Consider the following 18,764-nt stretch of genomic DNA (forward strand, 5'->3'; position numbering starts at 1 on the left):
CAAACAGTTAAGGAAGAAATAATACCAATCTATTCAAACCCTTTTCAGAAAATAGAAGGGAGGAAGTATGTTTCAATTAATTTTAAGTGGCCATTACTACGCTGATACCAAAGCCAGATAAAAACCTTACAAGAAGAAAACTGCAGACCAATAGCCTTCCTGAACATAAGTGCAAAATCCTTAACAAAATGTTGGCAGATTGATACAAGATTAAAGAATACAAAGTTGGTCGAATGTTGGAAAATCAATGTAATTCACAATAGAGTAAAAGAGAATATTTGTGTGATTGTCTCACTAGATATAGAAAAAGCATTTGACAAAATTCCGTACCGGAATTGTTTTTAAAGAAACAGATGCTCACGCCTGTAATCCCAGCACTTTAGGGGGCTGAGACGGGTGGATCATGAGGTCAGGAGATCGAGACCATCCTGGCAAACACGGTGAAACCCCATCTCTACTAAAAATACAAAAAAATTTAGCTGGGCATGGTGGCGGGCACCTGTAGTCCCAGCTACTCAGGAGGCTGAGGCAGGGGAATGACATGAACCTGGGGGACAGAGCTTGCAGTGAGTGGAGATCGCGCCACTGCACTCCAGCCTGGGCAACAGAGCGAGACCCCGTCTCAAAAAAAAAAAAAAAATAGAAAACATATCCACACAAAAACTTGCACACAAATGTTCATAGCCAACTTTATTCAGAATAGCCAAAAGCTGGAAATAAGTCAAATGTTCAAGAGCAGATGAATGGATAGACAAATTCTGGTATATTCATACAATGAAATACAACTCAGCAATACAAATACTGAACTACTGAGTGACACAACATGGATGAGTTTCCAAAATAGGTGAGCAAAAAAAAAAAAAAAAAAAAAAAAAAAAAAATGCCAGACACAAAAGAGTACATACTGTATGTATGAAGTGTTGATTTAAAAAAAAAAAAAAAGCTAATGGTTAAAAAGTATCATCTTTTTCAGTTCCTTGGTTTATCCTGGACTGGTATATCTTTCCTTCCTTAACCTGGGATTTGCTTAGGGCCTCCGGATCTAGGATGCCTCCAGTCCCATTGCCTCAGTCTGGTGCGTTCTTGGTATGGAATGCAGATTTGCCAACTAGGTGGCTGACATTTATTAAATGCTGGCCATGTGAGGGATGCCATGCCAGGTTCTTCAGATAAAAAGGCAAAGGAGACATCATTTCCGCCTTCAAGGAACTCATTGAATTGATAAACACAGGAGATTAATCAGTTGCAGTCCTATCTGCTGTATAAGGCAGTGCATGACAAAGGGCAAATTGCACACATTCTCCACTGTGGAAGGATAGTAGGATTACTACTGCCTTGGTCAAGGAGGTACCACTTGAAGGGGCTGTGAAGAGTTAATGCATGAAGATGGGCATTAGGTGGACAGGGGTGTGTTGACCAATAACCCTCCTGAACATAATTGCAAAATCCTTAACAAATAAAGATGCACGCTGGGGCAGGAATTCGACCTGAGGGAAGTGAAAGGAAACAAGAAGATGGGAAAATATAAAGGATGTCCTAAGTCTTCAGGAGCACAGAGCCCAGACTGGGGAATTAGAAACAACAAGGTTGAACAGGATTTGAGGGCTACATGAAAGAGCTGGAACTCCAGTCTGTAGGCTGTGTGAAGGTTTTCAGGTGAATGTGCTGGTAAAGAATGGATCAGAGCTGAGTTTTGGCATCCCTGTTGTTGATGGAGTGGACCAGGGAAAGACTGGGAATGAGATGTAGCCACTTCACAGTAGCCTGGGTAGAAAGGGAAAGGGCGCTGAACCAGAATGGCTGCTGGCAATGCTGAGACCCTTTTGGATATGGGGATGGGAAAAGGAGCCGCCTGTCCATTTCTGTGCCTTCCCCTCACCCCGATAACACATACCAGCCACACTGCTTGTTGTGTGCCCTCCCTTCATATACTGAAGCCCTAACCCCCAATGTAACTGCATTTGCAGATAGTGCTTTTAAAGAGGTAATAAAGGTTAAGTGAGGTCATAAGTGTGGAACCCTACTCCAATAAGCCTGGTGTCCTTAAAAGAGGAAGGGGCACCAGACCTGTCTACATGTGTGCACAGAGGAAGGGCTATGTGAGGACACAGAGAGAAGGCAGTCTTCTATTAACATAAGCCAGAAAGAGGCCAGAAACCAGATTTGCCAGCACCTTGATCACGGACTTCTGGCCTCCAGAACTAGGAGAAAATAAATGTCTGTTAGCCACCCACTGTGTGGTATTTTGTTATGGCAGCCCAAGCAGATTAATACACTACTCTCCCCCAGGTCCCTCACTGCCTCCCCACCCCCGCCAATCTGATAGACATAATATCGGACGTTCCCAGTGCTCCATAGTATGGTGTCACTTTTGTGAAGCAGTTATCTGATGTTTGGCGCCCTGCCCTTAGCCACCTGGATGGAAGTCAACCCCTTTGGCCTTCCCAGCCTCCAGTGTGCATGATTCCCCCATTGTGCAACTCTCCACTATTTTCAAATATTTTAACTTTTGGACTTTGTAACCACCTGATGAGATAAGCAGGAAGCAGTTGGTTATCCCCATTTTACAGATGAAAAAATTGAACATGAAAGCATTTTTGTGGCTTGCCAAAGGTAACAGAGGTAAGTTGCAAAGTCAGTTCTTAAACTCATGTCTCCTGTCTCTCGCTTCACCACGTGGGTTCCTGGCCAGTGCTCTCCCATGCTTTTGTCTGGACAGTACTTTCTGTCTATACCTATCTTGGAGAAGAGCTATAGTTTGCCTTGTGTTTCATCCTTCCTTAGGCTTTTATCCCTTCCCCTGTCCTCTCAACACACACACACACACATGCACACTCATTTATTTTCATTCTTTCCCATGATGTAGCTTGGCCCTACTATCATAGCCACAGGGAGCCCCTTCCTTTCCCGAAGAGCCTGGAAATTACAGAGGTACAGTGGGTAGAGGACAGAGAAGGGATAGAGAGGGGGCTTGTGATGCAACCAAAGGAGAAATCCCAGGAGGCAGGGCAAGAACACTGTGTCCTCTGCACATCTAAGGACCACATCCTGACTGGGGTTCCAGGCAGATCTCATGCAGGCACTACAGTGGGTTTTCTCCCAACTAGTTAAGGCAACACCTTAACACATGGTGTACACATGCTCATAAACTGAAGCTCCCTGTGGAGGTTTGCCCTTCCTCAAGCCTGTTGGTCTGTGTTGAGCTTAAAAAAAAAAAAAAAATCTGTTTGGAATCACACAGAATTCCTGGGAAAATTTCAACTCTCACACCCCATTGTCTTCTGGCACTAACTTGCATCTTCTCACTTGTGCACATAGACAGTTTGCAGTCAGCCCTATTTTGGGGAACTGGCTATTTGTGGAGAGCCTATTGTTCCTTAGCTGCTGAGCATGCAAGTCTAGACCTGTGGAAGGAGAGGTACCACCACCACTCCACACCCTGCTCGCCAGATTGAGGATTCTGCTGTCACATGGCCCAACCAGCTTGTGGAGCCCTGGGGTTGGCTCTGTTGCCTGTAGCAAGACTTGGGACAATGGGATTGGTGATGAGCTGAAGGCAAGAGTGGTTTTTGCTGGGGTTGGCACCAAGGCAGGAACGGAGCTGTCTTCAGCCAGCCGCTGAAGCTGGAGTTGAGAGTAGAGGGCTTAAGGGCACGAGGATTATCCAGGGATGCTGGAGCCCAGGGACAAGTGGAGAAGCTTCCAGATGCACACTCTTGGACACAGGACCTCTTGCGCCATCTTGGGGAGCTGGCCTGGTGCTGGCCCAACCCCAGCAACACTAAATAAAGAGGTCAGGTTTACTGCCGTGGCCACAGCTCATCATGAATGCACGTGAACCCTGGAGGAATGGGGTGGATGGGGTTCATGGTCAAGCAGAGGCTCTGACACTCCCGGAAGATCTCTAGTGGGCTGAGTCAGCTTCCAGCTGTCTCTAAAACGAATCCCTGAGTGTCCTCTGACCTCCCTCCTCCCACCCTTAATCAAAACAGAGCATCTCATTATTCTCACCTTCCCATTCATTCACCCAGTTACCTGACGTTCTTATTCTCTCAGACATTCAGATGTGAACACAGCCTGTCTTCTCTTTGAAGAGCCTTTCAGGGACGTGAGGAAGTCAGGTGTATAAATAGATAACTTATAAGTATTATGTGCCGTCGTAGTATTATGACACAAACAGTTTTGTGGAGGCACAGAAGGGCAGATGTTGACCTAGGGGTGGAAGTTGAGGTGAGGGCGTGGGCTTAGGAAAGAGCTTCACAGAGGGTGCTATCATTTGGAGGATACACTGCAGAGTGGCTGGGTGCATTGGAGGGGATCTAGGGAGCAGACAGAGGCATTCTACGAAGAGATAGCAAGTCCAGTGGTGTGGCCAGGTGAAAGGGCCTAGATGGCTTGGGGAACAATGAGCTGTGCTGGGTGGTCAGACAGTGAAGGGCTGAGCCATAGTCCACAGCCAGAGGAGGCCCTGCTGGCCCTGACCTTGTCCTTGTCCTCCCCAGAGACCACTGAGGCACAGGTCCCAGGGGTGGGCTACCTGCGTCCCCCGTGATGCCTAAGTCACCCATCAGGCCAGTCTTCCTCTTCAGCAGTGGCACTCATCTGGACTCTGCGGGATTTGAGGAGTGCTCAGCTCCCACAGGAAGAAGCAGGAGTGTGAGGTAGAGACAGCACCCCGTGGCTTCACATGTGGTTTGCACATGGCTTTTCTCCCTCTCTGCTTCAATTCCTGCCCTGTGACTTGGCAGTGATTTGGTGTGGAGCGTCCAAGTGCTGCCATGACCCTGAGCCCTAATATAGGACAGGTGTCATTTTTTAAAAAAACAAGGTCCCAGTCCAGGTCAACCTAAAACCCAGTTGGGTCTATACTGAATATGAATGCACTGGCACAGGTATCAAATCTGAGATGTGGTTCCAAGAGAATAATGTTCAAATAGTTGGAAAGAGAGGATGAAAAGGAGCTTGTTGTTGTTGCTGTTTTATCAGACTCACCGCTGGGAGCTGGAGGGAGATGTCATTCCCTGGGAGTAATCATTGTCCCTTATGTCACTATGCCACGTCGGCTTACAAAGCCCATGCATGGACATTGTCCATTTAATCCTCCCCACACATTGGTAAGCCAAGCAGGGACAGGTCTTATTTCTATCCTTCAGATGTGAGAACTGAGAGTCAGCTGGTTTGGTCAACAAAAATGACTCCCTGTCCACACAGTGGTCCCCTGGAGGCTGACTGCCTCTTCCTGAGTCACCTTCATACTGGAAGGCAAGGAAATACCTATTTCACAGTAGAACCTGGGTTCCTTCTGCTTCATAGTTTGTCTTCAGAGATTTGCTTTAAAAGTTGTCTGACCATACCTCCCGGAAGGACAGTTCCCCCGGCCACTCAGTAGCAGAGCCAGAACTGGGACCCACCTCTCCTGGAGGTCCCCCGCCCTGTGCTCCTGGTGCCAAGCAGGCTGTGGCCCTCTCATGCTTTCAGAGCAACCCTGGGAACAGAACGGTACTCAGTGGCACCGAGAGGCTGGCAGTGCTGGTTGTGAAGACCTCACTGCACAGTCTGTGCCAACCACACCCCAGATGCAGGGGAGTCAGACAGCTGCTGCTGCAACCCTTTGGGCTGCCTGAGAAGTGGGCTCTGGTACCCCCTGCCCCCTTCTAGCTTCCCTGCAGTGCAGACAGGTCCTCTGGGACAAGGGGGCTGGGTATGTCCCAGACCTTCGCAGGCCACGCACCCCTTCTTTGTGCAGGAGCATCAGCCGGCCACCTGTTGTTCATCTAGCCCTGGTAATCCCTTCTGTACTGTGTCAGCAGTTCAAAAGGGCACTGTTAGTATTTTTTGCCGACTTCAATTAACGTGAGATTTCAGAGGCCCCTCTGATCACATTTCATCTGTCACAAGTCAGGAACAAAACAGACAGATTCCAGTTGAGAGGAGGCAGGAGAAGGAGTTTATTGCAAATAACAACAACCAAACAGTTTGGGCTGGGCCAGCAAAGGGTGTTCTGGGAGCGCCCAGCTGCCTCTGCACTCCATTTTGCCTTGTGCCTGGGTCCCTACGTCTCCTTCCCATCCGTGTTCCTCCTCTCCCAAAAAAGATGTAAGTGCAATAACTTACTTTAAAAGGCAAGAACGTTTCTTTTAATATTTTGCTATAATGTAGTTACATGGTGGTATAGGCAGTAAAACTTTATGGAACCGACCTCTTTTTTTTTTTTTACATTTTTCTGGATTTTTACTGTATTTTTAATATATATTTTTAATATTCCACCCCAGGCCATTAAGCTAAAGGAAAAGTTGCATTTATACAGGGTTAAAATATCTTACAATGAGAACAATAAGTATCGGTTGAGGTTCATGTTCCTTCTAGCACTCAGCTCTCTTTTTTCAACCACTGCACACCCAAACAGATGATTAGACATTGAAAACTGTCCTTCAAAATCAGTAGTATAAAGGCCTAGCTCTATGTGTGTGAGTGAAGAGGGAAGAAAGGAGAGGCTGAGGTGAGGTCATGGAAGCACCTTTCCTCCCTACAGCATCCTGAAAGAAGTGAAGTGGGATTGATGGGTCTTTGTCACCTTCTTATTTTTTAACTGGATAGTCACAGAATATTATCCTGGGGGCCCATTTACCAACCATCCTCCCCCAGCTAGGCCTGTTTGCCTTTGCATCTGACAGTCAGGGCCATGAAACAGACCAGGAACCCCCAGGTGTCTTTCGGGTTCTCAAAGATGGCCCCCCACTGTCTAGCCCAGGGAGGGAATGACTGCATAAGCAGGGTACATAAAAGTGTACGTTTCATGGAAACGTCCCTCTTGTCTGCCCAGCCGAAATGACGGGAGATGGGGCATGGAGCTGGGTCCGGTGTGATCATAGCCGTGTGTGCTGGGGACCCACCCCATACTTGCTGCACCCACCCCATCGCAGTGTCTTTGAGCTATCCTGGCCACAGTGCTTCCCGAAGCTGGAGTCACGGTACTGAGCGCTGAGAATCAAGTATAGTTAAAAGAATTCAAGGAAAGTTCTAAAAGCCCATGTCCTCCAAGTGCTATTTCAGCCTTGGAGACAAGCCTCTCTGTGTGTCCCCCAGAGCCCTCGCTCCCATGCCCCAGGAGTAGTGCTGGCATCTGGAGGGCAGTAGCAGCACCTTAGTGTCGAGCCTTGCCATGCTGAGACCTGTGCCCAGCAGGGACTGGAGGCTGTCAGTGTGGGGAGGCTGCCCGTCCATCTGCTGGCTACCCACGACTTCATTTTTAAGTTGCCATCTCTGTTGAGATCTTAGGCAGATATCCAAAGGAAATCCTCACCTCTCTTAGCTTATTCGCATAGCAGTGAACCACGTGGCAGATAGATGCTTCTCTCCACCTGCCTTCATGAACTGTAGCTCCAGACGGCCTTGGGCAGCTGTCCTGACTTGCTCAGGCATCCTAGGAGCTGACATGGCAGTGGCCCCCTACTCTGCAGTGCAGAATGCCGGGCCTAGCCACCTGTCTGGGAAGAGACCGGGCCCCAAGGTTCTCTTCTGGAGAACTGAGCTGCTGAGTGAATGCTCATGAGGCACTGGGGAGCTCCGTGCAGCACCGGCCACTCCCGGTGCCACCGACGCCAGGGCCCTCACACCCTGGGTGGCACATCCCAGGCTCCTCTCTCAGCTTAGTCTCAGGGCAAATGCAAGTCAGGGCAGTCACTTCTCCACTCTGGGCCAGGGTCTTCTCTGTTGTGAAGGAACTGGACTAACCAGAGGGTTTCTAAGCTTCCTGCCAACTTGGTGGTCCTATCATACCTAGTGTGGTCAGGTGGACCCCAGGGGCTGGGCCAAGCCGCGGAGGACATGCCTGGGGTATGTGGCTGCCTTTGATGAGATGAACAGGAACGTTTCACATTGGCGTGTTTAATCCTAGCCACTTCCTGGGTGTGTTGGGACAGGCAGCCATAGCCACAGGGCCTTCTAATAGACGCCTTTTCTTCTCAAGCTTTTGGGTTGAAATTTGCCTGACTTGGGTCTAGCCTAGCCACAGAGCGGACCCATGGAGGAACTGAGTGCCGGGGGCCCCTCTGGAAGAGCCCCCTTAAAGCTCTCGCTCTCCCTCCCTGCCTGGTCTGGAGCTACCTGTCTGTCCTCCTCTTTGTCCTGATTCCCTCGCTCTCCCTCCTGGCCCACTCTGGAGCTACCTGACTCTTCTCCTCTTTGTCCTGATTCTCTCATGGGTGAGAAAGACCCGGGGTGAAAGTTCCTTCCTCCCCCATCCTTCTTCAGCCATGAACATTTCAGAAGGAAATGGGGGAGAAATGGGGGAACTGTTCCCAGCCTTAAGTTCTTCCTTTCCCTGGCTAGATTTTGGGGGAGTCTGGGTCATTTCAGCAAACCTCAGAACTAGAAAAAACTTCCCAAAAGTCACTCCAAGATCCTCAAATATTTGAAACACTTAAAGCCAAGCCTCCAGGAACATTTAATTCAATGTCCAAGACCCTTTCACCTCTATAAGCTCAATTTTAGAGCTACGGTTCACAAAGAGGTCTGACTCTTATTAAGGGAGGCCACAGCCAGACCCTTCCTCAGCCCGGTTTCTAGAGCAGATGAGAACACCAGGCAGGCGGGAGACTGTCACTCCCAACCCCAGAGACCCTCATTCAACAACACCAAGTTTACCCTCAGCCCAACCCAGCAGGCCTTTCTGTGTCGGCGACCCTGAGCCCTACTCCATGACAGGAATCAAGGGAGAAGGTAGAAAAGGCCAGCGCTTCAATGCGGGGGGCTGCCTGCTGGAGGGACCCCCCTGGGGTCTGACAGGCCTGCCTCTGGACGGTTACTGTGTACTCCCAGCTGAGGTGAGGGCTGGGGCTCAGGGCCAGACCTAAGCTGCAGGGGTCAGGCAGGCATGGAGCTCCGCTTCCTGGAGCGGGAAGCCTGGTTTCAGGAGGGCATCCTGCCACCCCCATCTGCAATAGCAAAGCCACGCCGAGGAGCCCAGGCCAGGAGCCCTTCCGCAGGCTGGAGAGAGGGCAGAGGGTCCCGGTCCCTGTGGAAGAAGTGTAAGGACGGAGTGTGGAAAGCTGTGTGGAGAAGAGCAGCACCCTCCCCAGTGCCTGGAGGGACAAAGAGCCCCCATCTGCCGTGGAAGGCTCTGGGCAGTGATGACACTGTGACAGATATGGCAGGCAGGACAGTCAGTCTGAGGCCGTGGCAGAGCCTGGAGGCCGAGCACGGCCACGTGTCCTCTAGCAAAGCCTGCATGTGGCTCTTGACCCTCTGCCACCCGACCCCCAAGCCCTAGCTTGTGTGTTCCGAGTTGTGAGTCCTTCCACGCAGGAACATTGCTGAGCAGCCCCAGGGAGGGGCTAGGGTAGGGCAGGGAAGGGACGCGCCCCTGGGCATCCTCCTGAAGGGACCCTGCCTGGGCTCCAGATGGAGAACGAAGCTGCCTAGACCTCCCCTCTGTACCGGATGCCAGGCAGGCGGGAGAGCGGGAGGACTGCCCGGGCCCCTGCCCCACCCGGCTGCCTCCCCCTCTCCCAGGACCTTTCCTTCTTCTAGCACCGTGGGAGCCCTTGTGGCATCCGTGTTCTCAGCCACCCTCAGGTCTGGCTCCTCCCCTATAGTGTCCAGTGAGGGGCTGGCCCATGTCTCCCCTGGGGACTGGCATTGCTAGATGGCAGCAGGGGTCCTCGGCTCCAGCTCCTGTCGTCCTCTGCCCACTCCCTCCAGGTGTATCCAGCCCAGGGGACAGCCAGGATGCAGTCAGCCAGGCTCTGTCAGACTCGCTGCTGTTTGGGAGAAGGTGGAGGCCGTTGCCTTGGCCCCAGCTGGTCAGATTCCATGTGCTTTCAGGGAGAGAAAGATGGGAGGGTAGGAGGCCGGTTCTGCAGGGCAGCCTGTGCCTCAGACACACAGCCACCAGCCTGGTGACCAGGGGACCCCACTAGGAGGGGGAAGGATGGACAAGACTGGGCTGGTGAGGCTGCTGGGTCTGCAGGGAAATCTAACTTTGACTTATGGTCAACTAGGCAGGGCAGAGGAGGTGGCAGGAGGGAGAAAGCGCCTTCAGGTTATCATGGATGCGAAGCCGAAAAACGTGGCCACTTGGCTTTCTCCACTGCCTGTGGCCGGGAGCAGGGGTCAGGGCCTCAGTGCCAGGAAGGGGCCAGGGGCCTGCTGCCCCCTCCCTCCCAGCAGTCCACGGGGCCTCAGACTTGGGGCGGCTGAAAGTGCTGAGGGTCAGGCCCCTGGCCCAGGCCCGGTTCCTAAGAGGAAAGTCGAGTGGGAGGCTGGGGGCCTGGAAAACATGGGCGTGGCCCATGGTGTCCCGAGGTGGGGACGGGGCAGGGGTGCCCTGTCATGTGGCCCAGGAGATGGCCGCACTGTGCTCCTTGGCCTTCATGCGGAGGGCCGCGATGCTTGAGGTCTTGCGGTCCGGCTCGCCATTGAGCTCGTAGCCATTGAGGCCTGGGCTGAGGCTGGCTGCTCCAAACAGGCTGCCCATGTGCGTCTGGCCCACGTGACTGCCAGCTCCAGACACACTCAGGAAGTCGGTGACGCTGCTGGCCCCAGAGCCAGGGGGGTGGGCGTGAGGGGACATGCAGGCAGGCACCGGGTCGCAGGGGACCACGCAGGCCGGCACTGGTGAGGCAGCCCCATTGTTGCCGAGCCAGGACGGGTTCTGAATCTGGGAGACGAAGGGAGAGATGTCACCGGCTGGCGGGCAGGCGCGGTATGGAAGGGGCTCGCCCCTTCCCCCAGAGCACCTCTCCCGTCACTGTCCATCCTTCCCATGAAGCCCCTCGTGAGCATTTAGCCTTCATGGACATCCAGATACCCCTGCGGGGGTGGCTTTTACACCTTGGCAACCTCTGTTCCCAGGGCCAGGCTAGCAGCCGAGGGAAATTCAGTTCTAAGGAGTGACCTCAGGCTTCATCAAGGGTCCAGTGGAAGGGTGACACCCCAGCAACCCCCAGCTGGCTTCCTAATTTTAGACTCAGCTGTAGACTTGGCCTCCATCTGTGGATGGCAGCTGTGTCTCATTCACCTCCAGCTCCTCCCCAGGGCCCTCATATCCGCAGGCACCTGAGCAAGGTGAGTGGACCTCAACTCGGAGAACTTTGGCATCACAAATTCCCTTGGGCCCCCACCAGTAGAAGGGAAGGTGGAGGGGTTGGGTAAGGTGGGCGGCAGGGTCTTAAACCTCTCAGAAACCAAGGGTAGTGGCTGAGGTTCCAGGGCCTGAACTAGGAGGCTTCAGAACTAACTCAGGATGGAAGGGGCTGCCTCAGGAGTGGGCAGCCAGAGCCGAGGCTGGACCTCCTCATGCGAGAAGGGGGCGAGGGCATGAGCAGGGGTGAGCTGGCCATCTTATCTTCCATCGGTGCCACTGGGCTTCCCTTCCCTCCCCAACGTTCACCTGGGGCTCCCATCTTCCTCTGCCCTCTAGGCACGTATAAGGAGGTAGAATTAGGGTGTGGGGGAGATCCGGGAACCTCTCAGCTTATGCACACAGGATTCCTGGTAACCTCAGGTGGGCTTCTGCTGGCCTGCCCTCCTGCATGTGTCTGGAGCACACTCAAAGGAGGCATTTGAAAGCAGGGAGAAGGAGCTCAGCCCCAGTCCCAGAGGGAACCGCATTTCTCTCCGCGGTGCAGGGGAAGGGGGACCAGTTGGCCTCCATCACCCCATCTTGGAAGAGGTCTGGGCACACACTATGTGGTGCTGTAGGTGAGGTGGGGGTAGGAGGGGGTGAATAGGGCCCTGTGTTGGTTTCTGCCTCCAGCTGCGCGCTCAGGCAGCAGAGCTCAAAGCCAAGGAGGGAGCTAGAGTTCCATCCTGCGAGGACAGAGGGAGGCTGAGTTTAGGGAGGGAGAGGGGAGAAAGAATGGAAGAACACAGTGCGAGCTCATGCCGATGGCGCCTGTGTGAGACGTCCCATATTCCTCAGCCTCACCTCCAGGCCTGTGCCCTGCCCCCCTTCCCCCCTGCCCCCCTGCCCCCCTGCCCTATGAATCCCGGGTTGTGGGAGAGCGAATGGAGGGCTGGTCTGGGTGGAGAGCCCAGAGACCATTTGCTAGCACAGAACCTGCTCAGGGAGAAGTAAAGGAGGCAGGGGCGCCCGTGCTACTGGCTGGCTGCTGGGCAGGGCCAGGCTTGGAGCTGAGGCGGAGGTCATGCCAGAATGAGGCCTGAGCAGGGAGGGAGCAGCCACTTCTGCTGGGCAGGCTGAGGGTGGTCAGGAGTGTACTTGAACTTGGCCAAAAACACATCTCTCCAGGCCTCCCAGGTACCTGATGTGACTCAACACTTCTTGTTCCTTGCATCTCACACTGGAACAGGGGGCTGGCTGACAGACACCCAGGGAAAATGCTCTGGGGGGAGGGGAGGACATGGCCCCAGAAGCTGAGTGCAGGCACACAAGCTTTTTGAAACTGTACAATTCACAAAATACTTTTGCACGATTGAATTTAGACCTTACAACTGCCTGACAACAGAGCTGAGCAGATGCTTTTACCATGTCCAAGGTACAGGTGAAGAAACTGAGGCTCAGAGACTTGAGACTTGCCTGAAGTGAGAAAGACCTGGAGCTGGAGAGACAGCCTAAGTCCCCAGACTCGGAATCCCAAGCTCATTCCAACTTGGCCACGAGTCCTGGAGAGTTCAGAGCTCGCTTTTGGAAGAGACCCTCCGAGCGGTATCTGAGGGCCTGGTGGCCTTCTGCCTGCCTTGGTTCCAAAGCCCACAGCAGAAGTGGCCAAAGCTAGTGGAGGAAAGAGCCATTCTCACTGCTCTAACCTTCCCTTCCCTAAAGTTCAGCCAAGCCTGGTTCAATGATTAGTTGGATAGAGTAACCCTGGGCCTCCCACATTCTGGCTATAAACAGGCACACCCCTGGAATGAGACGGAAGGGCAGCCTGGAGCCATAAGTCATCTCGGGGGACCTGGGCTCTCCTCCAAGGGGCTCATTCTCAGAGCACCAGGGGCTGGGGATCGGTGGCAGCAGCTCAGGGCGGGACTTACCTGGGCGTAGTTCTCAGCTCGGGTGAGGAGGGGCAGCTCATACGCAGTGGAGAAGTGGGTTCGAACCTGCTGCATCTGCCCAAAACGCTCCCGCTTCCTCCACTTGGCCCTTCGGTTCTGGAACCAGACCTATAAGATGAAGAAGCTGATGTCACCAGGGTGAGATGCCAGCCTGGAGGCCTCACTTTCAGGCAGTGCAAACTGTTCCCTTGAGCCCCCCACCAGTTGCAGTGTGTTTGGGAAGCGGTGGGGCCACACATAAATATCAACCTTGGTCTTTGTCCTCAAGAGCTGACGATCTAGAATCATCCACTCTGAGCTGGGAAGGTATCTTACCCCCACTAGCCATGGGTGTGATCCTGAGCCAGAACTTTATTTTTCTAAGCTTCAGAATCTAGAGCAGCCAAGTGTCACCACCTATGAAATAAGTCACTGGTCATCTTAGCAGTCATCTAACCCACTGTGGGTCACAAACTCCTGTGGAGAAGCTGATAAAAGCTACAAACGCTCCTCCAGATACGTTCTCCTAGACAGTCACACACAGTTTTGCCACAGTTTTCCAAAAGGTTCATGGCTGTCTAAGGCCTATTTGTCCAGATTCAGAATGCCTTCCTCCCTGCATCCTGTCTGCAGCCTTCTTGTTGGAAACAGTCTCCCAGCTCAAAACTCCCGTGTTAAAGGGAATGAGACCCTGTGGGAGAACAGGGGCTCTGCTGGGCAACAGAGGCAGTCAGGGAAGACTTCCTGGAGGAGGGACAGGAGCTGGGCCTTGAATGGTTGACTGAAAGGAGGAAAGCCAAGGCCTGGGTTTAGAAACAGCGAGGCATGCTCCAAAAGCCTAAAGAGGTCAATTTGAAGGAAGTAATGGGAGAGAAAGAGACAGAGGCAGATCGCAGGGGGCCTTGAATGCCAAGTAAAGTGGTTTGCCCTCAGTGTTGTCCGTAGAAGCAGTCGCTACAGCATCTTGTGTAGAAGAGTGGCCTGATGCTGAGAGGAAGCGGAGGCCCACCTGTCACTGAGCACGGGTGGACGGGATGTTGGCCTGATTGGGAGGGGAGGGGAGGTCTCTGAGTCAGCTGTGAGCACTGGGGTCTTTGGTGATGGGGAGTGTTGGGTCCTTTTCCTTTGCACAAGCGTTTCTGGAAGGCTGAGAACTGTCCCAAGGCTCAGGAGCGAGAGCTGCCCTACCCCTGGCCCATGACTTAGGATCTGGAGAAGGGGCGATGGGGACGGGGTGGGTGAGAGAGGGAGAATGAGGAGGGATCAGTTTCCAGGCCGGGAATGGCTTTAGGCTGATTCAGAAATGGACCATGGTGCTCCTCAGAGGGAGGCTTCTGCCATCTTGATGTGCACCTGCCTGCTGGCTTTGCAGACTCAGATGCAAGTGGGCACACCTCAGACAGCACGCTGCAGACCAGGAGAACAGAGCCATTACAACAGCCTCAGCTGTAGAGCCATAAGGAGCCTTGCCAGGCCCTTCCAGGCCCAGGCATCAAGAAAGCCAACTTTCCTGAGGTCCAGTCCCTGCTCTCCAGGTGGAAACACTCCTCCATCCATCACGATCAATGCAGCTGCTGAGCTAAATATAGGTGTCAGCTCTCAAAATTCCTCTGCCTCAGAGCCTTTGAGCTTCCTAGGAACCACTGCAAGGAGGGGAGAAGGAGGCGTGCACATGCTTCCCCACAGATGCTGCCTGGCCTCTTCGGGCATCCAGTGTAGCTGGCCAACAGACAGGCTCATAGAAGCACTGGCATTGCCAACGGCCTCAGTTTCTGCGTGGCGAATGGTGCCTCATAGTCGCAGCTGGGGAGATAGATGGGAAATGCAGTCCAAAAATGTTTAGAGTACTTCCCATTTGTTTCTTTACAGCTCCTGATCTTTCTCACTGTCTTTTGCTAGAGGAAAGAGAAGTCAAAGAAGATGGGAATGTATCTCATGTTACTGTGAGGAGGGTGGGGGTGAGCAGGGGTGCAGGGGTGCGCATTAGTATGTTTCTCCACTCCTATACCAACTCACTTTCCCCTTCCTAATCCTAAGCATGTGTGTGTGTGCACGAGTGTACCCACTAGTGTGGCTGCACGCACATACGTGTGTGTGCACACATTGGGGGAGGAGAAGTCTCTTCCCTAGAAAAGGACCCTCTCCCAAGCTTGGGGTCTCAGCCCCTGCCCTGGCCTCCCAGGGCCCCTTTTCCTCCAGGGATTCCTAGGGTCCAGGCCCTGGCCGCCCACTGGGAGCCAAGGGCAGATGGGGTCTCCTCTCTGTGGTGCTGAAATGGGATCCCTCTTTATCAGTGGCCTGGGATGGGAGACTGGGGCCAGGATGAGAGAATGAATCAGAGGAGCTTGTTTTCATTTCATGTTTAATTTCCTGCAGGCTTAGCTCCGTCTTTCCGCTCCTTCCTCAGCCTCCCAGGGTTTTCTGTAGGGGAAGCTGGGGGGAGGGGAGAAGCCACTGGAGCCGCGCAGAGAGATGGCTTCTCTTTTGCTTTTTGTCACGGTGACTGTTGGGGTTCCCCTTGTGTCTCTGTGGGTTCCAGGTCCCCATGGTGGGACTGTGGACGTGGAAGATGTCCCTGCAGGCTCTGGAACAGAGGATCCAGGGATGGGCGGGGAGGGACCCCGAAGAGGAAAGGAGGTGGCCAGCGCCTGGCAAAGGGGTCTAGAGTGGAGGGAGGAGCCGTGTGGGGGAGTGGAATGTGGGGTGCGGGCTCGCTGGAGCTGAGTGTGAAGGAGGAGGAGATGCGGGTTATCTGGGGAAGCCAGATGACCAGGCGGGGGAGAGGCCGGCAGAGCTAGCACCGTCTTTGGAACAGGAGTGGAAGAAGGTCAGGCTGAGGGATTTATTTGAGGGCTGAAGATGGAAATGGTGAGAGGCGGGTGAGTGGCCGCTGGGAGCAGGGCTGCCCACCTCCTCCCTCCTTCTCCTGTTCCTTTGTCCTGGGGCCTTACCCTGTGCACCCAGCTCTGGCTCTTCTGCCCAGATCCAGACATGAGCTAGGTGAGCCTGGCCGGTCCTCAATATCCTCACCAGTAAATTGGAGGCAGCAATGGTATCCCCACGACCCCTTCTATGCGCACATCTGCAGGTCCTGAGGCTTGGAGTGTCCTTCCATTTCTGACCCCTGGTGCCCTAGGGGCTCCGAGAGCTCCCTTCCAGCTGCCACACCAACCCCCCGGCCTGCTCCTGTGCCTCCAAGCTCTGCACCGCAGGCCTGTCTCCACTGTGCAGCCCCAGGAGGACAGCCAACCATGAGGTCCCCACTGTTCTCCCAGTCTGAATGTCACACCTCAGGACCACCCTGGCCTGGGCCTACTCAGCATAGGCCTCTCCCGAGGACCGGTCTGTGCAAGGAACCAACTGTCTTGGCGGAGGCCTCGCTAACCGCAGCCCATCTGGGGCCAGGGCGGGGTGGCCCAGGGCGGGGAGGCCTCTGTCTTATTGTCTTCAGACACCAGCTGCAGAGATTGGAATCCCAGACAGCAGAGAGAGGCCCCTGCAGCCCCCTGGAGCAGGGCCAAACCCCAGGCTCCTTCCCAGGAAAAGTCCATCTTGGGGCCCCCAATGCCCCGTCCCTGTCCCTACCACCACTCTACTCCAGGCACCTGGCTTGCCACCAGCTGAGTATGGGCCCTGAACAAACACAGCAGAGGCAGGAAGGGGGTTCCATCACCACCCCCTTACCCCCCCGCCAGGGCACTGCCAGGCTTAGGGCTCAACCCTTCAAGTCTGACGCACATGAAGATCCCACCCACCCTGCTGCCTTTATACAAAGAAAAGCCTCTGAACAATCTGGCATGTGTCCTTGTACAGCAAACTAAAGTCAAAGAAGCACTAGGCTGGGACTCAGGAGTCCTGGATTCCAGTCACAGCGCCGCTACTGAGTGGCTGCTGTTAAGTTCAGGTTATGACTTCCCACCTATGGGCCCTCTTCTTCCTTGTCTATCAGGTGGGAAGATGGGGTGATCATTTCCAGCACTACTCTTCTATAATTCTATGGTCCTCCTATGAGATGATAAGATATGCAGCACATCAGAGTTTCCCTTTCTGCCTTGGCTGCCAGGAAGCTCCAAGTTGAAGTCTGTGCTCAAAGGCAGGCAACCATGAACCTTAGCCTAAATTTTTTTTAACCACATTACCTCTGCATTTCATGCCGTTGTTCTTGTTTTTAGATTGAACAAATCAATCTTTAATTGTAAGCTACCTCAACTCCATCTTGGAATTAGGTATAAGTGTGTGTGCGCGCGTGCATGTGTGTGTGCATGTGTGTCTGCAGAGAACACTGTTTTAGTTGTATGATGGTAACTGAAAAATGCTCTGTGTGCCATTGTTTTCATGTTTTGTATTCAAAGTGTCATTCTTCTTTCAGTACTTAGTGAATTCTACTCCCGGGCACTCCCGTATGTTTATTAGGAAGCACACATGCAACCCACATATGCAAACACAAATATACACACATACTGCATAGAAAATGAACTGGTTTATCCCACACCAACACAGCACCTACCAGGCTGTCCCATAACCAGCCATGCCCCTTTCTCTACCTACACCAGTGGGTCCTCCCCAGTCCATTTGCTGGACATCAGGCTAGATGCTAGGATTCCTGTCAAAACTCTGGCTTGTAAGGTCATGTGAGTGGCTGGTTGTCCAAATTCAAATGAGATCTGGGTGTGTGAGGGCTTCCGGATTCACAGGAAACCCCAGCTGCCCTGTCGTCCTTCCTCGAACATTCATTAGGCACTGGAGGGGGATAAAATGGCAGCCTTGCCGGGTGCAGTGGCTCATGCCTGTAATCCCAGCACTTTGGGAGGCTGAGTTGAGCCTGAGGTCAGGAGTTCAAGACCAGCCTGGACAACATGGCAAAACCCCATCTCTACTAAACATACAAAAATTAGCCGGGTGTGGTATGTGCACCTGTAATCCTGGCTACTCGGGAGGCTGAGGCAGGATGATCGCTTGAACCCGGGAGGCAGAGGTTGCAGTGAGCCAAGATCACACCACTGCATTCCAGCCTGGGTGACAGAAAAAGACTCTGTCCAAAAAAAGGCAACCTGGGCCGGGCCATGGTGGCTCATGCCTATAATCCCAGCACACTTTGGAAGACCAAAGCGGGTGGATCACTTGAGGTCATGAGTTCAAGACCAGCTTGGCCAATATGGCGAAACCTCCGTCTCTATCAAAAAATACAAAAAATTAACTGGGTGTGGTGGCATATGCCTGTAGTCACAGCTACTTGGGAGGCTGAGGCATGAGAATCACTGGAACCCAGGAGGTGGAGGCTGTGGTGAGCCAAGATCACACCACTGCACTCCAACCTGGGTGACACAGTGAGACCCTGTCTCAAAAAAAAAAAAAAAAAAAAAAATAGCAACCTGCCCTCAGGGAACTTATAGCAACTCAACCATGCAACTCTTCAGCATCACTTCTGGTAGCTGCAGTTTCTGAACAGCTACATATTTACTGACAACCACTAGTCGTTTTCCACATTAGCCATTTTGGAAAAAAAGTTTGTAGACTCGATTAGAGATGCCTCTGCCTTCTTAAACAGAACATGGTTGTAACGGATGAACCTTTTACTGACACCTTAGAACAAGGCTGCTGAAGATGCTTTCGTGAATTAATGCAAGAGTCCCTGGGGCCTGCTGAGGATGGCAGGGTTGGGGCATCTCTCTCCTTACATGGAAGGGCCCAGCCCACTGAGCTGTATGACACTTTGCTGATTAAAAAGAAAAAAAGATTGCTCTTTGTTCTAAAGCTGTTAATTTTTC

General features: G+C 53.0%; 2 protein-coding genes across 4 annotated transcripts in view; one reads left to right on the forward strand and one right to left on the reverse strand.

Moving 5' to 3' along the window:
* Positions 1 to 18,764, forward strand: part of EXT2 (exostosin glycosyltransferase 2) — a 199,511-nt gene that overhangs the window by 169,005 nt on the left and 11,742 nt on the right. The window lies entirely within an intron of this gene.
* The window catches only part of ALX4 (ALX homeobox 4), a 49,625-nt gene continuing 36,787 nt past the window's right edge, over positions 5,927 to 18,764 (reverse strand). The window contains exons 3-4 of the mRNA XM_010378051.2: positions 12,997 to 13,125; positions 5,927 to 10,660 (exon numbers count right to left, since the gene is read on the reverse strand). Of these exons, the coding sequence (XP_010376353.1) occupies positions 10,331 to 10,660; positions 12,997 to 13,125 (459 nt within the window). The 3' untranslated portion in view covers positions 5,927 to 10,330. The remainder of the gene's footprint in view (positions 10,661 to 12,996; positions 13,126 to 18,764) is intronic.

This window comes from Rhinopithecus roxellana, chromosome 15 (assembly GCF_007565055.1).
Source record: "Rhinopithecus roxellana isolate Shanxi Qingling chromosome 15, ASM756505v1, whole genome shotgun sequence".
Classification (NCBI taxonomy): Eukaryota; Metazoa; Chordata; class Mammalia; order Primates; family Cercopithecidae; genus Rhinopithecus; species Rhinopithecus roxellana.